The sequence below is a fragment of the Micromys minutus genome (genome assembly GCF_963924665.1).
Source record: "Micromys minutus genome assembly, chromosome: 12".
In the NCBI taxonomy this organism is placed as follows: Eukaryota; Metazoa; Chordata; class Mammalia; order Rodentia; family Muridae; genus Micromys; species Micromys minutus.
In genome coordinates, this window is record NC_137981.1 from 26,565,181 (window position 1) to 26,581,314 (window position 16,134).

The 16,134-nt window shown below is 50.7% G+C and overlaps 1 protein-coding gene across 7 annotated transcripts in view; it reads right to left on the bottom strand.

Moving 5' to 3' along the window:
• ARHGAP22 (Rho GTPase activating protein 22) overlaps window positions 1-16,134 on the bottom strand; it is a gene marked incomplete at its 5' end in the record, with an annotated part of 130,007 nt that overhangs the window by 18,320 nt on the left and 95,553 nt on the right. For 3 of the 7 annotated variants that reach the window (XM_080926126.1, XM_080926125.1, XM_080926127.1), the window contains one exon: window positions 4,169-4,297. The exons of 1 other annotated variant lie outside the window; for it this stretch is intronic. In XM_080926126.1, coding sequence (XP_080782252.1) covers window positions 4,169-4,297 — 129 coding nt within the window. Of the gene's footprint in view, window positions 1-4,120; window positions 4,298-9,878; window positions 9,931-16,134 lie in introns of those variants that run through there. 3 more of the 7 variants (XM_080926123.1, XM_080926124.1, XM_080926129.1) reach the window with 2 other exon arrangements.

The window sequence follows — 16,134 nt, forward strand, 5'->3', positions numbered from 1 at the left end:
GGGGTGGGGGGGAGGGCGGGGCAGGGCTGGAAAGCTGAGACCACAAGGGTGGTTCTCTTCTGTGAGCATCCTGGTAGCAGGTGGGCTATTCGGCTTGAATGGGCATTGTATGTAGAAGTGCTGAGCTCCGTGTATCCCAGTGAGGGGAGGCAGTTCAACAAGGCTGCACAGCAAGGAGGGATGTAAGACAGGATAGTGGGAAGGGGGGGGTTCTGTGTGTGTGTTAGTTAAAGATGGCTGAGCAGGGTGTGTGTGGTGGGGAGCTCCCAGATAAAGCAGTTACTGTGGCCTTGGCTCTCCTGGCAGACAGCCCAATGCCCTGTGACTGCCACCTATCTCCCCTGACTTGAGGACCCCAGATCACAGGGCCCTGGAACTCTTTTAGGAGAGAGGCTTTCAGAACTGCTAGGAAGCAGACCCAAGGGGACACTGTGAACCAGTCTCTAAGCCCTGCAGATGCCTGATCTGCCTTGGATCATACTGACCTGGATTCCAGGCCTGTGGGGGAGTTTGCCCCTAGCATCCTAACCCTTCCTGTCTCACTAGAATGGGCAGACGGCATCAGAACCAGGTTCAAGTGTCCAAGCGTCAGAAGCCCAGGCTCAGGCTTGCCAGGTTGACATTGACTAGAACTGGAAATGAGACTGTCTCCTTGAGTCTCCCATTAAGGCCGAGATGTGGAACAAATGGTTCTTGGTAGAAGTGGTCACCAGCCCTCTGACTCCTGCCTTAGCTGCTTATACAGACTCACAGATAGCTCAGACCTGAAGGTGTGCGCACAGCCACATTCTCACGATCCCTTAGCCTGCCCCACACTGGCTCTGCTTTCACAGCTGCCAACCTCCGTCCTTGCAGGTGGCTCAGCCTTACTCCTGGAGTCAGTGCCCCCCCAGCTCCCCCATCCCCTGCTCTTTACGCTCACACCTGGCGCTCTCATCACTCCTACTTTCTGGACACAGTTGCAGTCTGCTGAGTTCACCAGCCAGACCCAGAGGAGAGCTGTACTCTTGCCTGCCTTAGAACTCTCCCGTACTCATCTCTTCATCACCCCAAGAAGAATCTCATATCCTGGGGGTGGTGGGGGCAAGCGCACCTACCTCCTGACTCAGTCAGAACTTCCTCTAGCCTACATCAGTGTTCCCACCTCTGCCAGAGCTAAGGCTGGGGTCTGACAGGTCTCCACCCGACATCTTCCTGGTTTGGCTATGGCCTTCTTGCAACACTTTGTTTAAACAACGAGACACCACTTTACATCCACTACAACAACTGTGGTGGCTCTTAACAAAATAGAAACAAAAGCTTCTAACAGGCAAGGGGGACCCGCCTCTCCCTGGGCACCTAGCAGGTGTAACCACTGGCCTTAGTCACTGTTGGCACTAATGCTATAAGTTCTTTGGCTTAGACTTAAGCATTCCTTCGATGTCATTTCCCTGTAAACAAGCAAAGACGCTGGGAATCAGGAATGTGAGTACCTGGCAGCTGCTGGGCTCTGGTGTCGCCCTTGCTGCCTTCATCAAGAGGACTATAGGTCACATGACAGAGCAACCACCCTCATTGCCAGCACCAGCTGTTGGCTGTCATAAGTATTCCATAAGTGCTTTGAGCCAACAAAGCCACAAAAGTATAGCTGATTCTCCTGAAGGCCCAGCTCCACCCAGAGCTGTTTGAGTCAGTGTGAGGTAGATTTTGCAACCAGGAACTTTCAGGAACCATTTCCACCTTGGCCAGAGAGAGTGCACTCTCCCTGTAACCTCCACTCCCCAACCCCCATGAGGAGAAAACTGTGACTAGTAGCTAGGCCATGACTGGTCTGAAACAGAAGGCTCAATGCCTGTGGTTGGTGCTGGAAGCTGGGATGTAATGGGCCAATGGGATGTTCTCAGTACTCTTTGGGGTGTATAGGCAGGCTGCTAGGGCTGGGTGTTGGCTGGAAGACAACTCCTCCCTCTGCTGCTCTATTCTGCTGTAACATCTCAGTCATTCCGTCTCCCTGGCAGCTTGACCCTACAATCATATGCCCTCGTACACACCATACTGATACAGTACGCTGAGCCTGTGCTAATTACACCCTGGTATAAGGAGACACTTGTGCCTGAGTAGCCCTAACCCCTGTGGGTACAAAGTTCTCCTACAATCCTTCAGTGCCGAACGCTGTTCTTCTAAAGATACCTCCGTCATTCTGGCAGGTGGCACTGACAACTCAAGGGACGGCTGAAGGGTTTAGTGGTCTGGGCACAAGAAGAAGGGGAGGGTGAGCAGAGATTGACCACGGAACAGGAGCCCGAGGGAGAGCCTATAAACTGTGGTCACCCCAGAGTTCCAGAGAGCCAAGAATGCTTCTGCGTAAGGTCTTCATGGGCATGCTAGCATTTGGAGGGCTAACTTTCCAATACCTTAGGCCAGCACAGGGTCTATAACAGGATGCCACTTGTCCCTGCGTCTGCCTCCTTATGGCCAGGACTAGCTGCTGTCAGACACAGAGGGAAACATGTGGTCTATGCAGTACAGACTCTTTCTTTTTTTTTTTTCAGTAAGTTCCCTCTGATGGCCACAACCTCTTATGAACCGCAGACCAAAGGCAAGGTGTCTGCTCTGTTCCTTGGCTCCACTTTCAGTTTCCTGGCACAAACGGGGGTTCTTTGTGGCTACAGAGGCTGTTTCTGGGTGGTTCTGCTCTTCCCAGAAATGGTCTATGGGTCAAGTCAGCTGCCACCATGAGGTTGCCCCAGTGAGGCCCCAGAGAACAATCTTAACTTTTACCATTACATTTGCTCTTCTAGACAGGGCTGGCAGCTTGGTGAGGGAGCTCAAGCAGGGCATAGCCAGCAATAAAAGAGGAGAGCGGTGGAGGTAAGAGGCAGAGAGCGCACGACTTGTCAGATTTGGATATGTGCTTGCAACTCCCAAAGGTGAGGCTGTTCTTGCCTGACAGATGCTACAGGGAGAGAAGGTGTTCACACCATGGCTAGAACCACCCTGCTGGAAGGCTCTGGGCCTCCACGGTCAGCAGGGACTTGTGCCTTCCTTCCCCTTACTCCAGCATGGTGACACTATCAAGAACACTCTGAGGATGACTTCAGATAGACACCAACCATAAAGACAGCTATGTGTCTGCAGTCAACACTCCCAGTCTTTCCTCCAGGACTAGACCCGGGAAAAGCCCAGAAGCTCCTTCAGCTGCCCACCCCAGCCGTCTCCCCAGCACGGTTAGTCTCATCTTGTCCCAGCCTGCTGTGGCCACTCTTGTCTTTGTCCTTACTAAAAGACTTTCAATCTACGTCAAGCTGGGGGACGGTGGCACATGCCTTTAATCTCAGCACTTTGGAGGCAGAGGCAGGCAGATCTATATTGGGTGAGTTCCAGGGCAGCCAGGCTACACAGAGAAACCCTTTGTGTTTGGTTTGTCTTGAAAAACAAAATCAATCTAAGTCAAGTCCCGTCCACCTTCTGCTTACATTGATACCTGGGGCTCCATTGCATTCATGATGAAGTCAAAACTGCCTGTCACGCCCCACTGTGCAGTCACCGCTCTCACCTACACCCTCCCGCCGTCTTCCGCTTCACACCCCCAGTCCCTTTACTCCCCTGCATCTCTCACTCTTAAGCACCAGATGTGTGTATTTGTCCATGGACACCTGTGGCACACAACGAGGTGTGGGGGGCCTGGGGGTACCACCTGCTTTGTTCACCATTGAATTCCCACATGCCTGGCATAGACCAGGTGTCTGATACCAGTTTCGGAATGTTTAGAATGAACATTAAGTAAGCAGCAGATCGAGGGCACGAAGTGGGCATGGCAGCCAGGGTTGGGTTCCAGTGTGTCAGGGAGGCCTAGGGGAAGGGGAAGGGGAAGACTGGCACATTGGACATGAACACAGGGCAGCCTGTGTTCCACCGGCACCCTGTGAGAAGACCAGTATTCACCAGGGTGTCTAGAAGCAAGCAAAGGCCACAGGCCTTGATTAGGAGACTAGAGTCCCCTGCCAAGCATTAGGGGAGAGGTATGAACTTCAAAGACAGAAACAGAAGGGCCAGGCTGCCATCAGACATGCAGGATGTACCCAGCAAGTCCCAAGTGAGAGAGAACTTGTGGGCACAGGGGCAAGGGGACAAAGATTACCTGCAGACAAGGGTTCTACAGGGTGGACATGCGAGCTACGGGAAGTACCTCCACCCAGCGGGGCCCAGATGACACGGCGGATGGCCTGCACCCAGTCCTCCATATCTCGCTGGGAGCTGGCCATGAGCAGGAGCGCCTCGGGGCTGGCTGGGACTTTGTCCCGCTCTGCAGCACCACCTGCAAGACAGGGAGACAAGGCTTACTTCAGGGTTCCAATGCAGGGCAGCAGGGCGGGTCCCCTCCCACCACCTGGGAGGTCAGCTCTTGCTCCTGGTTTGTGTCCGGTCTCTTTTCACCTGAGGACACTTTCTGGTCTTCCTGTTCTCCCTTGGTCTCACGCTCGTTGTTTTTATGTGTTTGTTCCCATATGAAAACAGAAAGCATTAAGAGCGTCACCGGACATTACGAGGGGAACATCCCTATTCTAGAGCAACTGGGAGTTCAGTCCCTACTGCAGCTTTACTGTGTTTTGCTGAAACCAGAGTTACCACGTGTATGTGTGTGATTCTCACTGTGCGCTCCACCCTTGGGGTAGCTGAGCACCACACACACCAGATTCCTTGTGAGTACCAAGGTTACATTGGCCAAGGTTACACCCGAGCTGGGGTTTAGGAGTCGTCTACTTGAGGCAACTCCTTGGGCAGCCACTTTACCGGCTCCCAGGTTGCCCTCTGCAAATGAATTCATCACCCTGATGTTCTAAAAAACCATCATGCTGAGGATTCTGGGCAATTTAAGGGGTTCTTAAAGAATGATTTCCCCACTTTCCACATCCCCAAAACACTGTTACTTATTTAGGATCCCAGCCAGGACTATATGCTGAGGATGAGTCCTAGAGACAAACCTGTTCCCAACGGACAGGAGAAGGTAGCCAGAGAGCACTGGTAGCCCTGGACTTGCTGGACTATGGCCCAGGTGAGGAAGGAGCCCAGATGGGAACAGATCTTTCCTGAACACTGGAAAGTTCCAGAACAATCCTGCTGAGCACAACCACCCTCTGCCCATCTTCACGAGGACTGAAGGCAGTGCTGTTACAAGTATATTGTGAGGAACTGTTCCTTGTGAGTGAGGGTTACTGAATTGCTTAAATGTATGAGTGTGTAGTCTTCGTAAGCAAATGTTCTGCCCCTCAGTGGCTCCACTTACTTGTACATTAAACATGGAGGCTCTCCCATAGCTCACTGATAAGATATTTGCGTTCTGTTTTTCTCTATATATTTATCTCTGGGTAGTATTTAATAACAATAATAATGATGATGATGATGATGATGATGATGATGATGATGATAACGATGATGCTCCCTCGATAAGGTGCTTCCATTCTAGTCTCTGCACCATGTGTAGGTTGGGTGACATCACAGAAGAGTGGCAATTCTGTCAGTGAAATCTAAATTGCTAATTAGCCCAGTGCAGTCGTGTGGACTTTAAAAGTAAAGAAGAACCCAGAGACAAAAGTGGGTACAGACAAACTAAAATTGACGCACAATATGTGACCTGATCAATCACAGTGGACAGCTTGGAAGGTATAGGAAGGTCAGGAGCCCAGGAGCCTGGCAGCAAGCAGAGGCGATGAGCAGCTGGTCTCTCCCCTACAGCCTCCCCAAGGCACAGCCCTGTGACCTCTTGACTTAAACCAGACTTGTAACTTCCAGAACAACAGACACCACACAAATCAAACTGATTTAGTGGTGACTTGTCACAGTACCAGGAGAAAATAACTACAAAGGTATGGTGGTACACACTCATAATCCCAGCACTCTGGAGGCTGAGGCAGGGGCTTCACAGGCATGAAGCAGCTCAGGCCTACAAACTTTCAGGCAGTGAAAGCCTATCTCCCAAACAAACAAAGCAACAAACCCTTCAAATAATAGCAAACACACAGTTTCTAATGCTCTAAGCTCACCAACCTTCCGTAGACCCTGTTCATCCACATAAGCTATTTGTACATTGAGGGCTTGCGCTCAGAAATAGGATTTGGGCTTTCCACATCATTATTTTTATGTATCTCATGTCCCCACTGAACTCTTAGCATACACTGAATTTAGCTATTAACCAAACGAAAACAAAACGAATAAAGCCTGTTCTAATGTCTCAGTCTGTTGATCTTAAAATATGTGTAGTTTCTGGGTTGTTTCCAGCTGCCTGACTCTTCCTCTCCTTCTGGATTTTACCTTCCTGCCTCTTCACATTCTTGATGTTTGAATAAGTGCCAGGCATGGTGGCTTTCCAATGGTTGGATGCTGGGGGGCTTATAGTCCTATAAATACTCTTGAGCTTCCCTCTGAGACAAAGTTAAGTTCATGACAGGAGTTTCCTGGGTGGATCCAGAGGGCTTGGGGCGGAGCTCATGGTTCCCCTAAAGAGGGAAAGTTCTGTGTATATTCCGTCTCCGGGTTGTGTGGCTTTCTAGTCTGACAGATGGGAGCAAGAACCAATCCATCCTGTGCTGGGGTGGACTTGACTACCTCAGATCCTTCTTTGCTTAGTCTTAGGTGGTTTCCTCAAATGCTTGTGGTGACAGGGAGGTCCCCATGCATGCGGTGTCTCCACACATCTCTTTCAGCTTTTCATACATCACCCTGCAAGCTTTGGTCTTCCTGACTCTCAGTTGTGTTGTCTCTACCTGTGGAGGCCACTGGGATGCATCCATTTGTATGTCCCTTTCCTGTGTCACAGCCTGGAAATTCCCTTAAGGCAGTCAACTACGGCATAAATACGGTCTGTATTGCTTTCAACTCCTGCCTCAAGAGCTCTTCAATATTTGATGTCCAATGTCTTGACAACATGGTTTCAAACATACATGTGGTGGGGCTGGAGAGATGGCTCAGCATCTTACACATGCAGAAGCCAGGACTCACAGAGAACTTAAAACACTGAATTATGAAGAAGTAAGTAGAGAAATGGCCAAGTAAAACTGTGGGTCAACTCACTGAGTCTGCCACGGTTATGGCTGTTTCTTCGCTATCGTTTTTTTTAAACATTTTTATTACTTTTTAAACGTTTGTTTACTTCTATTTTAAAGGTGTCTTGCTGGCGTGTATGTATGTGCACTGTGTGCATGCATTATGCAGAGGCCAGAAGAGGGTGTCTGATCCCCTGGAAGTGGACTAACAATGGTCACTGTCCAGGTTAGTATTAAGTCAATTTGACATAAGCTATAGCTATCTGAACTGAGGAATGCCAGCTGAGAAACTGCACCCATCCGGATTGCCCATAAGGCATTTCTTGAGCAATGATGGATATGGAAGGGGCCTGCTCCTGTGGGTGGGGTGTGCTACCCTGTAGGCAGGTGGTCCTCAGTTGTATAAAACAACTGTAGGGCATTTCTTGAGTAATGATGGATATGGAAGGGGCCTGCTCCTGAGGGTGGGGTGTGCTACCCTGTAGGCAGGTGGTCCTCAGTTGTATAAAACAAACAAACAGACAGACAAACAAGTTGAGCAAGCCCTGAGGAGCAATCCAGTAAGCAGCACTCCTCCGTGGCCTCTGCTTCAGCTCTTGCCTCCAAGGTCCTGCCTTGAACTCCTCCTCAACTTTCCTCACTGGTAGGGCCATGATCATAAAGAATAAGCCTTCCTCTCCAAGCTGTTTTTTGTCCTGATGTCTTATCACATCATTAGTCATTCTAACTAAGACAATGGTAAGTTGACAATGTGGGTCCTCCACAAGAACAACAAATGTTCTCTAACACTGAGCCATTTTATTATTTGATATTATTGTTATCATCATCGTTATTTGTGTGTGTGTGTGTGTGTGTGTGTGTGTGTGTGTGTGTGTGTGTGTGTGTGTGTACACTCAGGGTCAAAGCCAATTTATGAGATTCAGTGTTCCCTCCACTACATGAGTTCAAGGGACTGAACTCAGGTTGTCAGTTGGACAAGTATTTGTCCCCCTGAGTCATACGTTCTCTTCTCCTCTCTCTTTTTACACTAATCCATGTGGTCACTATATTGCCTGCTCTACCACACATCCTGGGCACTGCTGGCTGTACTTTTCAGGGATCCACTTTCAGCTGTACTGTGTGCAGCGTATGGACTTAACAATCCCCAAGCACCTGAGTCACACACCTTCAGGTGGGGACTGTGAAATCAGGAGGGTAAAGTGGAATGTCAGCTTGGCCTAGCACCTCACTAGATATGACCCCAAGTGTCTACTTACATTATCGCATCCCAGAAGAGCAGGGTCAGTCCCAGCACTGACCTCCTAGGCTGTGAGAACACCAAGTGCCTTCACATATGGACAGATAGATGTTCCTGCGGGGATGCAAAACTGCCTTGTGTCGGAAACCACTGATGGAGATCTGTCAGGTCTTTGGAAACCATTGATAGAGATCTGTCGGGTCTACAACACCTGTGAGTCTAGCTGATTGTTTAACCTCACAGCCGTGTGTTACCGCACAGGAATAGTGTGGAATGTCCACGAGGGATCCCTGCTGTTCTATCAAACCTGGTTCCATTTGGTGTCACATAGCCAAGGCAGAGCTGCGAGGAACCTGGACCGTTTTCTCCTCGACCCAACATAGACTCATATTCTATATAGTGACCACACAGATTAGTTTAAAAAGAGGAGAGAGGAGGCTGGCCCAGGGAGACAAGCACTTATGTTTATAGGGGGACTCACTGACATCATACAAGGTTTTCAATGCTCTCTATATGGTGGTGACCCCCAAACTCATCACTCTCCAGACATGGACCGACCACATCCTGGGTCTGGCTTTGTCACCTTCGAGACTGAGGGCAACTCCCTCTTGCAGTTCTTGGGGTTGAAAACAGACACACCCTCCTCTCTGGTCTCACACTTCTTTGCTTGTCAGCAAATCCTATTGGCTTATCTTTCAAAGTCTGTTCAAAATGGTACCACTTCTCACTGTCAGACTGGCTGAAGTCACACTCGTTTCCCAGCTGGCACCATGTCCAGGCACCTCTCTTTCGGTTCCTTAAATCGGTTCCCGGTACAGAAGCCACAGGGATTCAGCTAAGACTGAACTCAGCCCAACACCCTGGTCAGTCTTCCCAGCAGCCCCCCATACTAGATTTTGCTACCGTCATCAGTACGTGGATCCCCATTCCTGCTCCTTTGTCCCTGGTTGCCCTCCTTCCTTCCTTGTGGCCATTCTCAAGAACAATCTCTGTTTTAAGGCACTGTCTGCCCTTTCCCTGCCCAGTGTCCAGAGAGCTGCTCTCCCAGACACTGGCATGGTTTGTCCCTCCCCTTCATGTCTCTCTGGGAATGTCACGTTGACGCGTCTTTCATGACTTCTCATCTCCAGCCATACCCATGCTCCTTGCCAGCCTTTATTGTCCCGTGGCAGCCACTAGAACCAAACGCACACAGCATCTGCTTACACGACACGCATGCTGCTTGCCAGCGGCCCACTTCACGTTGTCCGTGTATCGTGCCACTTAAAGCACTTCAAGGAGGCTGGCACAGAGAGGGGACACACAGAATGCTGGAAGGACAAAAGGTGAACAAAAGCAGTAGACTGTTAAGTCACTGATAACGGTGACTGAAATGCTCACAGCACCCGCTGCAGACAGACAGACAACCTGCTGGTATCCAACTGGAGCACCCACACAGAATCCCCAGGGGGCAGCCTTAGCTGGCCATGTGCCAACCTGCACCCAGGCTGAAGCTGCCTGTGGGTCTTCCCTCCTTCCCTCATTTCTCGTTACTTGCTTGGAGACAGCAAATACCACTGGCCCATTCAAGGGTGACTCTCCAGGTTCCCAGGCAACCAGGATTCTGGTTGTCCACTTACCCCTGGGCAGGCGCCTGTTCCTCTTCAGATACTTGGTGGGGCAGAAAGGCATGGTGAGGTGAGTGGAAGGACCACTGGAAAAATGGGGACTGGGTGCAGCTAAGCCTGGGGCGGCAGCCGGGGACACAGCAGGCAGCGATGCAGGCTAGCTGAGGAGCAGTATGAACTGGGAGAACTAAGCCGGGGGTCTTTTGTCTCTCCTGGGGATACTTCTGCATTTTGTAGGACCTGAAAGCTGGGAATGTCCGGGGAGGGGATCCCCAAGGGCACTTCCCAAAGAACACAGGCTGCTGGGGTGAGATGGAAGGAGGCCCTGAGGAAATCACACAGCAGGTGGTTCTGTGTCTGGCTCCCTGACCTGAATTACAGCCATGACCATAGCAAGTCCCCTGGCCTCGGTCGGCTGTAGTGCCAAGCATCCATCCACATTCGTGTCAGCATAGGGAGGTGGGCTAGGGACAGGACTCCAAGCTGAGGGCTGCTGGCTCTGGCAGTTTTTGCAGATGAAGGAACATGGGGTAGAATCTAGTCACACATAGCATACCGCGTACGCGGGTGCAAGCGGCTTACTTCATATTTCTGATCCTTTTTAGGATTTTTTAAAGAAAGATTTATTTATTATTTTATGTGCATTGGTGTTTTGCCTGCATATATGACTGTGAAGGTGCCAGAGTCCCTAGAATTGGAGTTATAGACAGTTGTGAGCTGCTATGTGGGCACTAGGATTGAACCTGGGTCCTCTGGAACAGCCAGTGCTCGGCCCCAAGCCATCTCTCCAGCCTCTCTTTTAGGCTTTTTGTTTGCTTGTGGCTTTGTTGTTGTTTTCTTTTGGTTTGGTCTGTCTTGGTCTTTTGGGAAAGGGTCTCATTATGTCCATTATCTGGACTGGACTTGAACTCACTAACTCGTCCAGGCTGGCTTCTCACTTGCTATTCTCCTACCTCAGGCAGTCACAAGCAAGAGAGCCAAAGGGCCAGGTGAGTGGGAAGGGCAGAGCCAGAACATGAACTTAACTGGAAAAAAGTCACCATGCTGACGCTGTTTGCCAGTGCCTGGAATAAAGGAAGCAGGAGCCAGCTGGCTGGCCCAGACTCCTCCCCTACCCCACCCCAGGTATCATTTTCTCTCTCTCAAGACATGGGCTTAGGACTTATGTGTTAGTCTGGGTTAGCATTGCTGTGGTGAAGCACCATGACCAAAAGGAAGCTGAAAGGAAAAGGGTTTATTCAGCTTTCACTTCCATACTGATGTTCAGCATGGAAGAAAATCAGCACAGGAACTCAAGTAGGGTAAGAACCTGAAGGCAGAGCTGATGAGGCCATGGAGGGGTGCTGCTTACTGGCTTGCTCTCCATGGCTTGCTCAGCCTGCTTTCTTACAGAACCCAGGACCACCAGCCCAGGGATAACATCACACATAGGTGGGCTCTCCCCCACCAGTCACTAGGAAAAGGCCTATAGCAGTGTAGCAGTGTCTGTCACCCTTCCTAATGCTGTGACTCGTCTGAGACACTAAGGACTGCAGCAGGGAAACTGGCACCAGGCTTTGGTGAGCAGGGACACAGCAAAAGGCCATTTATTTGCCAACCTCCTCATGACGCCATCCACTCCTTCAGAAGAAAAGCAGCTGATGGAGCAAGACATTCCAGTGCACTTCTCTGGCTTCCTAATGCTCTGGAGGGGTGCAGCCCACCCCCACCCCCCGCACCTCTTCTCTATCTGTTTACCCCCCAGCCTATTCTGCCTTCCTCTTTCTGGTTGGAGCCTCCTGCAGGAGAACCTCTGCCTAAGAGTGTCCCTCCTACCCAACTACAGCATGTGCCTTTCTGTCTACAGATGTCACTCCATTAGAAACTGGCTTCGGGTTTGTACACACGATTACTGCAGGTCTGCAGAGGGAATACATCCATCATCTGAAAGCAGACATAGCTTCTCTCTGGCTGCGTGAGCTAAAGAATGTGTCCTCTCTACCTGCTGGGATCCAGTTCCACGATCACCCGGGGATACCAGACTGTAAAGCCTCAGAACCCCTTTATAAAATGACCCAGTATTTGCACACAACTTACACACATCTTCTCTAGACTACTGTTGTACTGAATCCACGACACTCTGAAAGCTGTTATTTAGGGATGGTTACCTGTGCATCTGATCAGGAGCTGTCTCTCATGGGAATAGTTTCAACCTACAGTTGTTTGAACCCAGGGGCTCAAATACATTATCTTCAGGCATCAGAACACCAGTGGTGAAGCTGCTCGGGGCACACGGGATGGTCCATACAGTGAGAAGCAAGCCGTCACCTGCCTTAGAGGATGACCTGCTTCAAGCCAGTAGATAAACCTGCTGACTTTGGCAAAGGACATTGGGACATAGAGACCTAGGCCTGTTTCCAGAGGGAGAAGTCTGGAAGAGGGGAGGAGAAACCGACCTCTCCAGAGACCGTAAAGGGTCTCCATGTAAAGACTTTCGCTTCCTTGTAAAAGGCCCTGGCTGGTATGCTTTGGCCCTGGGGAAACTGGGCCAACCCTGCTCTTGCAAAGGCCAATGCTCTCCCAGGAGGCAATCCCACGCCTTCAGGATCTCCCTGGGGATTTCCTTAGGGCTGGGGTGATGTTTGACTCTGCAAGAAATCTGAAAGTGGCCTCGCCCTACATGGCTCCCTTGAGAGAGAGGCTGTGACCTTTCTCCCACGGGTAATTACAGAAGTGGTACCAGCACCTGGCTGGGTGGAAACCTACCTCTGACATGTAAGTCAGACCTTCCCTCCCCAGCGGGAGCCTCAGACATGGCCTCTACATAACCCTGACTTCAACACACATCCTGTTTGAACTGAGACCACTTTTTCAGCCTCAACATCCTCTTCCCAATATCTTCCTGTGTCCGTCTGTCCCTGGGTTATGTGTGCACTGCCAGCCCCGTTCAGTCCAAGACCTCTCTGCACATGCAGCTCCATTTTCTGTCTGCTCCCCTGGTCAACTCCCACTTTTTCAAGCCCAGATCAAGTATATTCTCTCTTCAGCTTCCTTTAAATTCTACACCCAGGTCCCCTCCCTTTAAAAGTATCTGTTTACTTTTATTTTCTATGTATGGGTGTTTTACTTACATGCATGTCTATATGTACCAGCAGCATAGTGCATGCAGTACCTAGAACGACCAGAAGAGGGCACCAGATACCGCTGGAACTAGAGTTAACAGACAACTGTAAGCCACAAAGAAGGTGCTGAGAACTGGAATGCAGCTCCTCTGGAACCCTTGCCCCTCTGTTTTTTTTTTCTTCTACGTGTGGTTACTGAGGTTTTAGTATATAACAGACATTGTGTCACGTGCTAGGGACATAAACTGATGTCAGTCTCCAGGATTAACCAGGCCCCTGAAGGCTGTAGCTGCCATGACAACCACACTACCAAGCCACCAACCTGTTCACACAGCATGCCCTGGTCAGACACTCTATAAGCATGCCGCCATTGCTTGTCATCCTCACCCTTAGCCCCAGTGCCCAGGAGACACTGTGAATTTTCCAGGCCTAGGGAGCAAGCAAGTTCCGAGTCTCCTCTTCAGTCTAACGCTGCCACAAGCCCTCTCCCTTGGTATGTCACCGACAGCACTTAATTTCAGGTGGGTGCCCCCAGGAAGGCCTATTAGAGATGGAGAACCCACAAAGATTTCCTACTGCAACTGAGGAAGACACCCACACCCCTGATTATTCACCTTGATCTGAGTTCCCATATGAAAGCCTGAGCAAGCCTCCATGTAGAAGCTGTCCCAAGGAGGCCAGCAGAAAAGGAAGGCCCACACAGGGGCTGGTAGTCCCTGCTTGGTGTCCAGCCAGCAGTGAGATAATTGGGTACTCATAGATTAACCATCCACCACCAAGGGTGGTCCTGAAGCTCTGACTGCCCCTCTGGAGGGCTGGCCCAGCCAGAAATGCCAGGCAGCTGCCACAGTGGAGCTCAGAGTGGTGTGCAGGCTATACCTGGTGCACACAGCAAACCAGGTCCTCTCCTACAGGACAAAGTTATGAGTTCCGGTGGAGAACTGGGGACACTGTTTCTCAAACAGAAGACCGGGAACCCACGGCCAGAGAAAGGGGCCCCGAGCTGAAAAGAGGGCATCCCGGAGAGATCTGGTAGAAATGCTTCTGATGCTGCGAACTGAAGAGAGTGGAGAAGAGGGCGTGGGGGCCTGAGCGCTGCAGAGTCAGTCCATTCTGCAGGCACGGGCCGGTGGCTGTCTTGATTAGACCACAGAACCTGTCAAGGAAGTAAGGTTTTGGACCCTGGGGACAGGGATTAAGGTTCAGAAAGCAGACCTAGCCTCCAGGCTCTCCCAGCATCCCTCAGTCCCTACCTGGCATACCCTGCCCGCTCCGAACCCTGACCTTTCCAGCCCCAGAGGCTCTTCCCCCAGAGGCTTCTCCTTATATAATTCAGACATTTTGCATGCTCTCTCTCCCTCTCCCCCATTCCCTCTCTCCCTCTTTCCCTCCTTCTCCTTCTCCTCTTCTTTTCTCTCCTTACACCCCTTTCTCTCTTTTCTTCCTCGTCCCCACCCCTTCTCCCCATGGTGACTTCCCTGACCTTGGTATTTGAGACTACTGAACTGGCCAGAAAGCAACTTCCAAATGAACTTACCTTAAACATATTTTAATCTGGTTTGAACTGGCCCATTTCACCTATCAGAAAGGCTGGGTGGTGCTGGGAAGCAGCCTATGAGCCTTGGCCAGCCTAGGCAGAGGGGCACTCCAGGCCAGGCAGGAGTGAAGCCTAGAAAGGCAGGAGGGTCTTGTGATGCGGAGAGAGCTCCCAAGCCCCACTGTGCCTTGCATGTTTTGTCTCTAGACACTCTCCATGTAAATAAAACCACTCTAACTGTAGGCATCAAACACTTAATCCTGGAAGGGCCTCACCACCCTCTGCCCTTCACTGGTCCCAACAATGGACACAGGTCTGGCAAACTTAATAACCACAGCCTTAAAGCAAACCCCATCACTAAGCCTCCCTGGGACTCCATGTGCATATCCCCAGCAGTCTGGCCCCAGACCCTAATCCCGAGACCACATCACCTAACTGAAGTTAGATCCTGGTGCATTAAAAGTACGTCTTCACTGCAGGGTTCACGTAATGCTGCCCACATAGACTCTACACTGGATCCGGGGGACACAAAACAATAGCAAGGCACCATATGGGGTCCTCAGCAGGCCATCCACGATAAACAAGCAGGCTACAGACAGACAACTCGCTTGAGAAGGCAAATTAAGGGTAGGCAGTAGACCACAGTCCTTTAGTGCCCAGTGGGAAGGGGCAGGACCAAAGGCCTCAAGTTCTGCCTGGGCCCGAGCCCTTTATTATGGAGATAGGGTCAGCTCCCAGTGAGACCCACAGCCAAATCCCACAGCCCTATACCTGGACTCCTGGGGGAAGAAACCTGGCACGCCCAACCAGTTTCTTCTAGAAAACCTAAGGTGGGGGAAGGGGACTGCAGACTAAACAGTACCCGACTTTGGCTCCCTCTTGTAGCCCAAGGTGGAGAGGGGGATGGACCAAGAGGGCTGAGAAGCTATTGGGGGGGGGGTGCAGTTCAGCTGGCCGGAGGGGAGGGTTCAGTGAATGTGATTCCAGGGAACAGGGCCTGAGGGGGTTCTGCCGACAGCTGACCCCAGGCCTGCTCCTCTCTGGCTGGGCATGCAGACACTGTACTCTGGCTTGGCATTGCCACCACACATCTCTCACCAAAGCCCTTTCTCTTTACGCCTGCTTTGAGGCAGATACATCCCACAGCTGTGAGGGACCCCAGGGCTTTACCTGGCACATTTCCCACACTTTAATATTAAACCAAATAGTTTTGTTTCTGTATTTTTATAGCCTAGCTCCAGCCTGAAGGCCAGATGCACAAGACAAGTAAGAAGTCCTTTTGCTAGTGCCAGCAAGTTTAACAACGCGTTCGAATACCTAGCACTATTCCCTATTACAACTGCAGAAAGCAAGCATTCACCTTGTAAACTCACATAGCACCCCCTAGAGGCAACCGTTTCTATCACAGATTATATGAGTCATTTAAGAGTCATTATATAGAGTCATTTAAGGAGTGCCTAGCTGGTCTCACTGTCATTTGGAGGACGGCCTTATCTTTCTGCTTTCTACAGAAGAAAACTGCTTAAACTGTCCCCACAATAGAACTATCCAATTCTATTCAGTGGTGAGCCTCCAGCAAGGCTCACAGGATTGAAAACAAAGCTCCAGCCCTTCAGGCCTCAGCTGTATT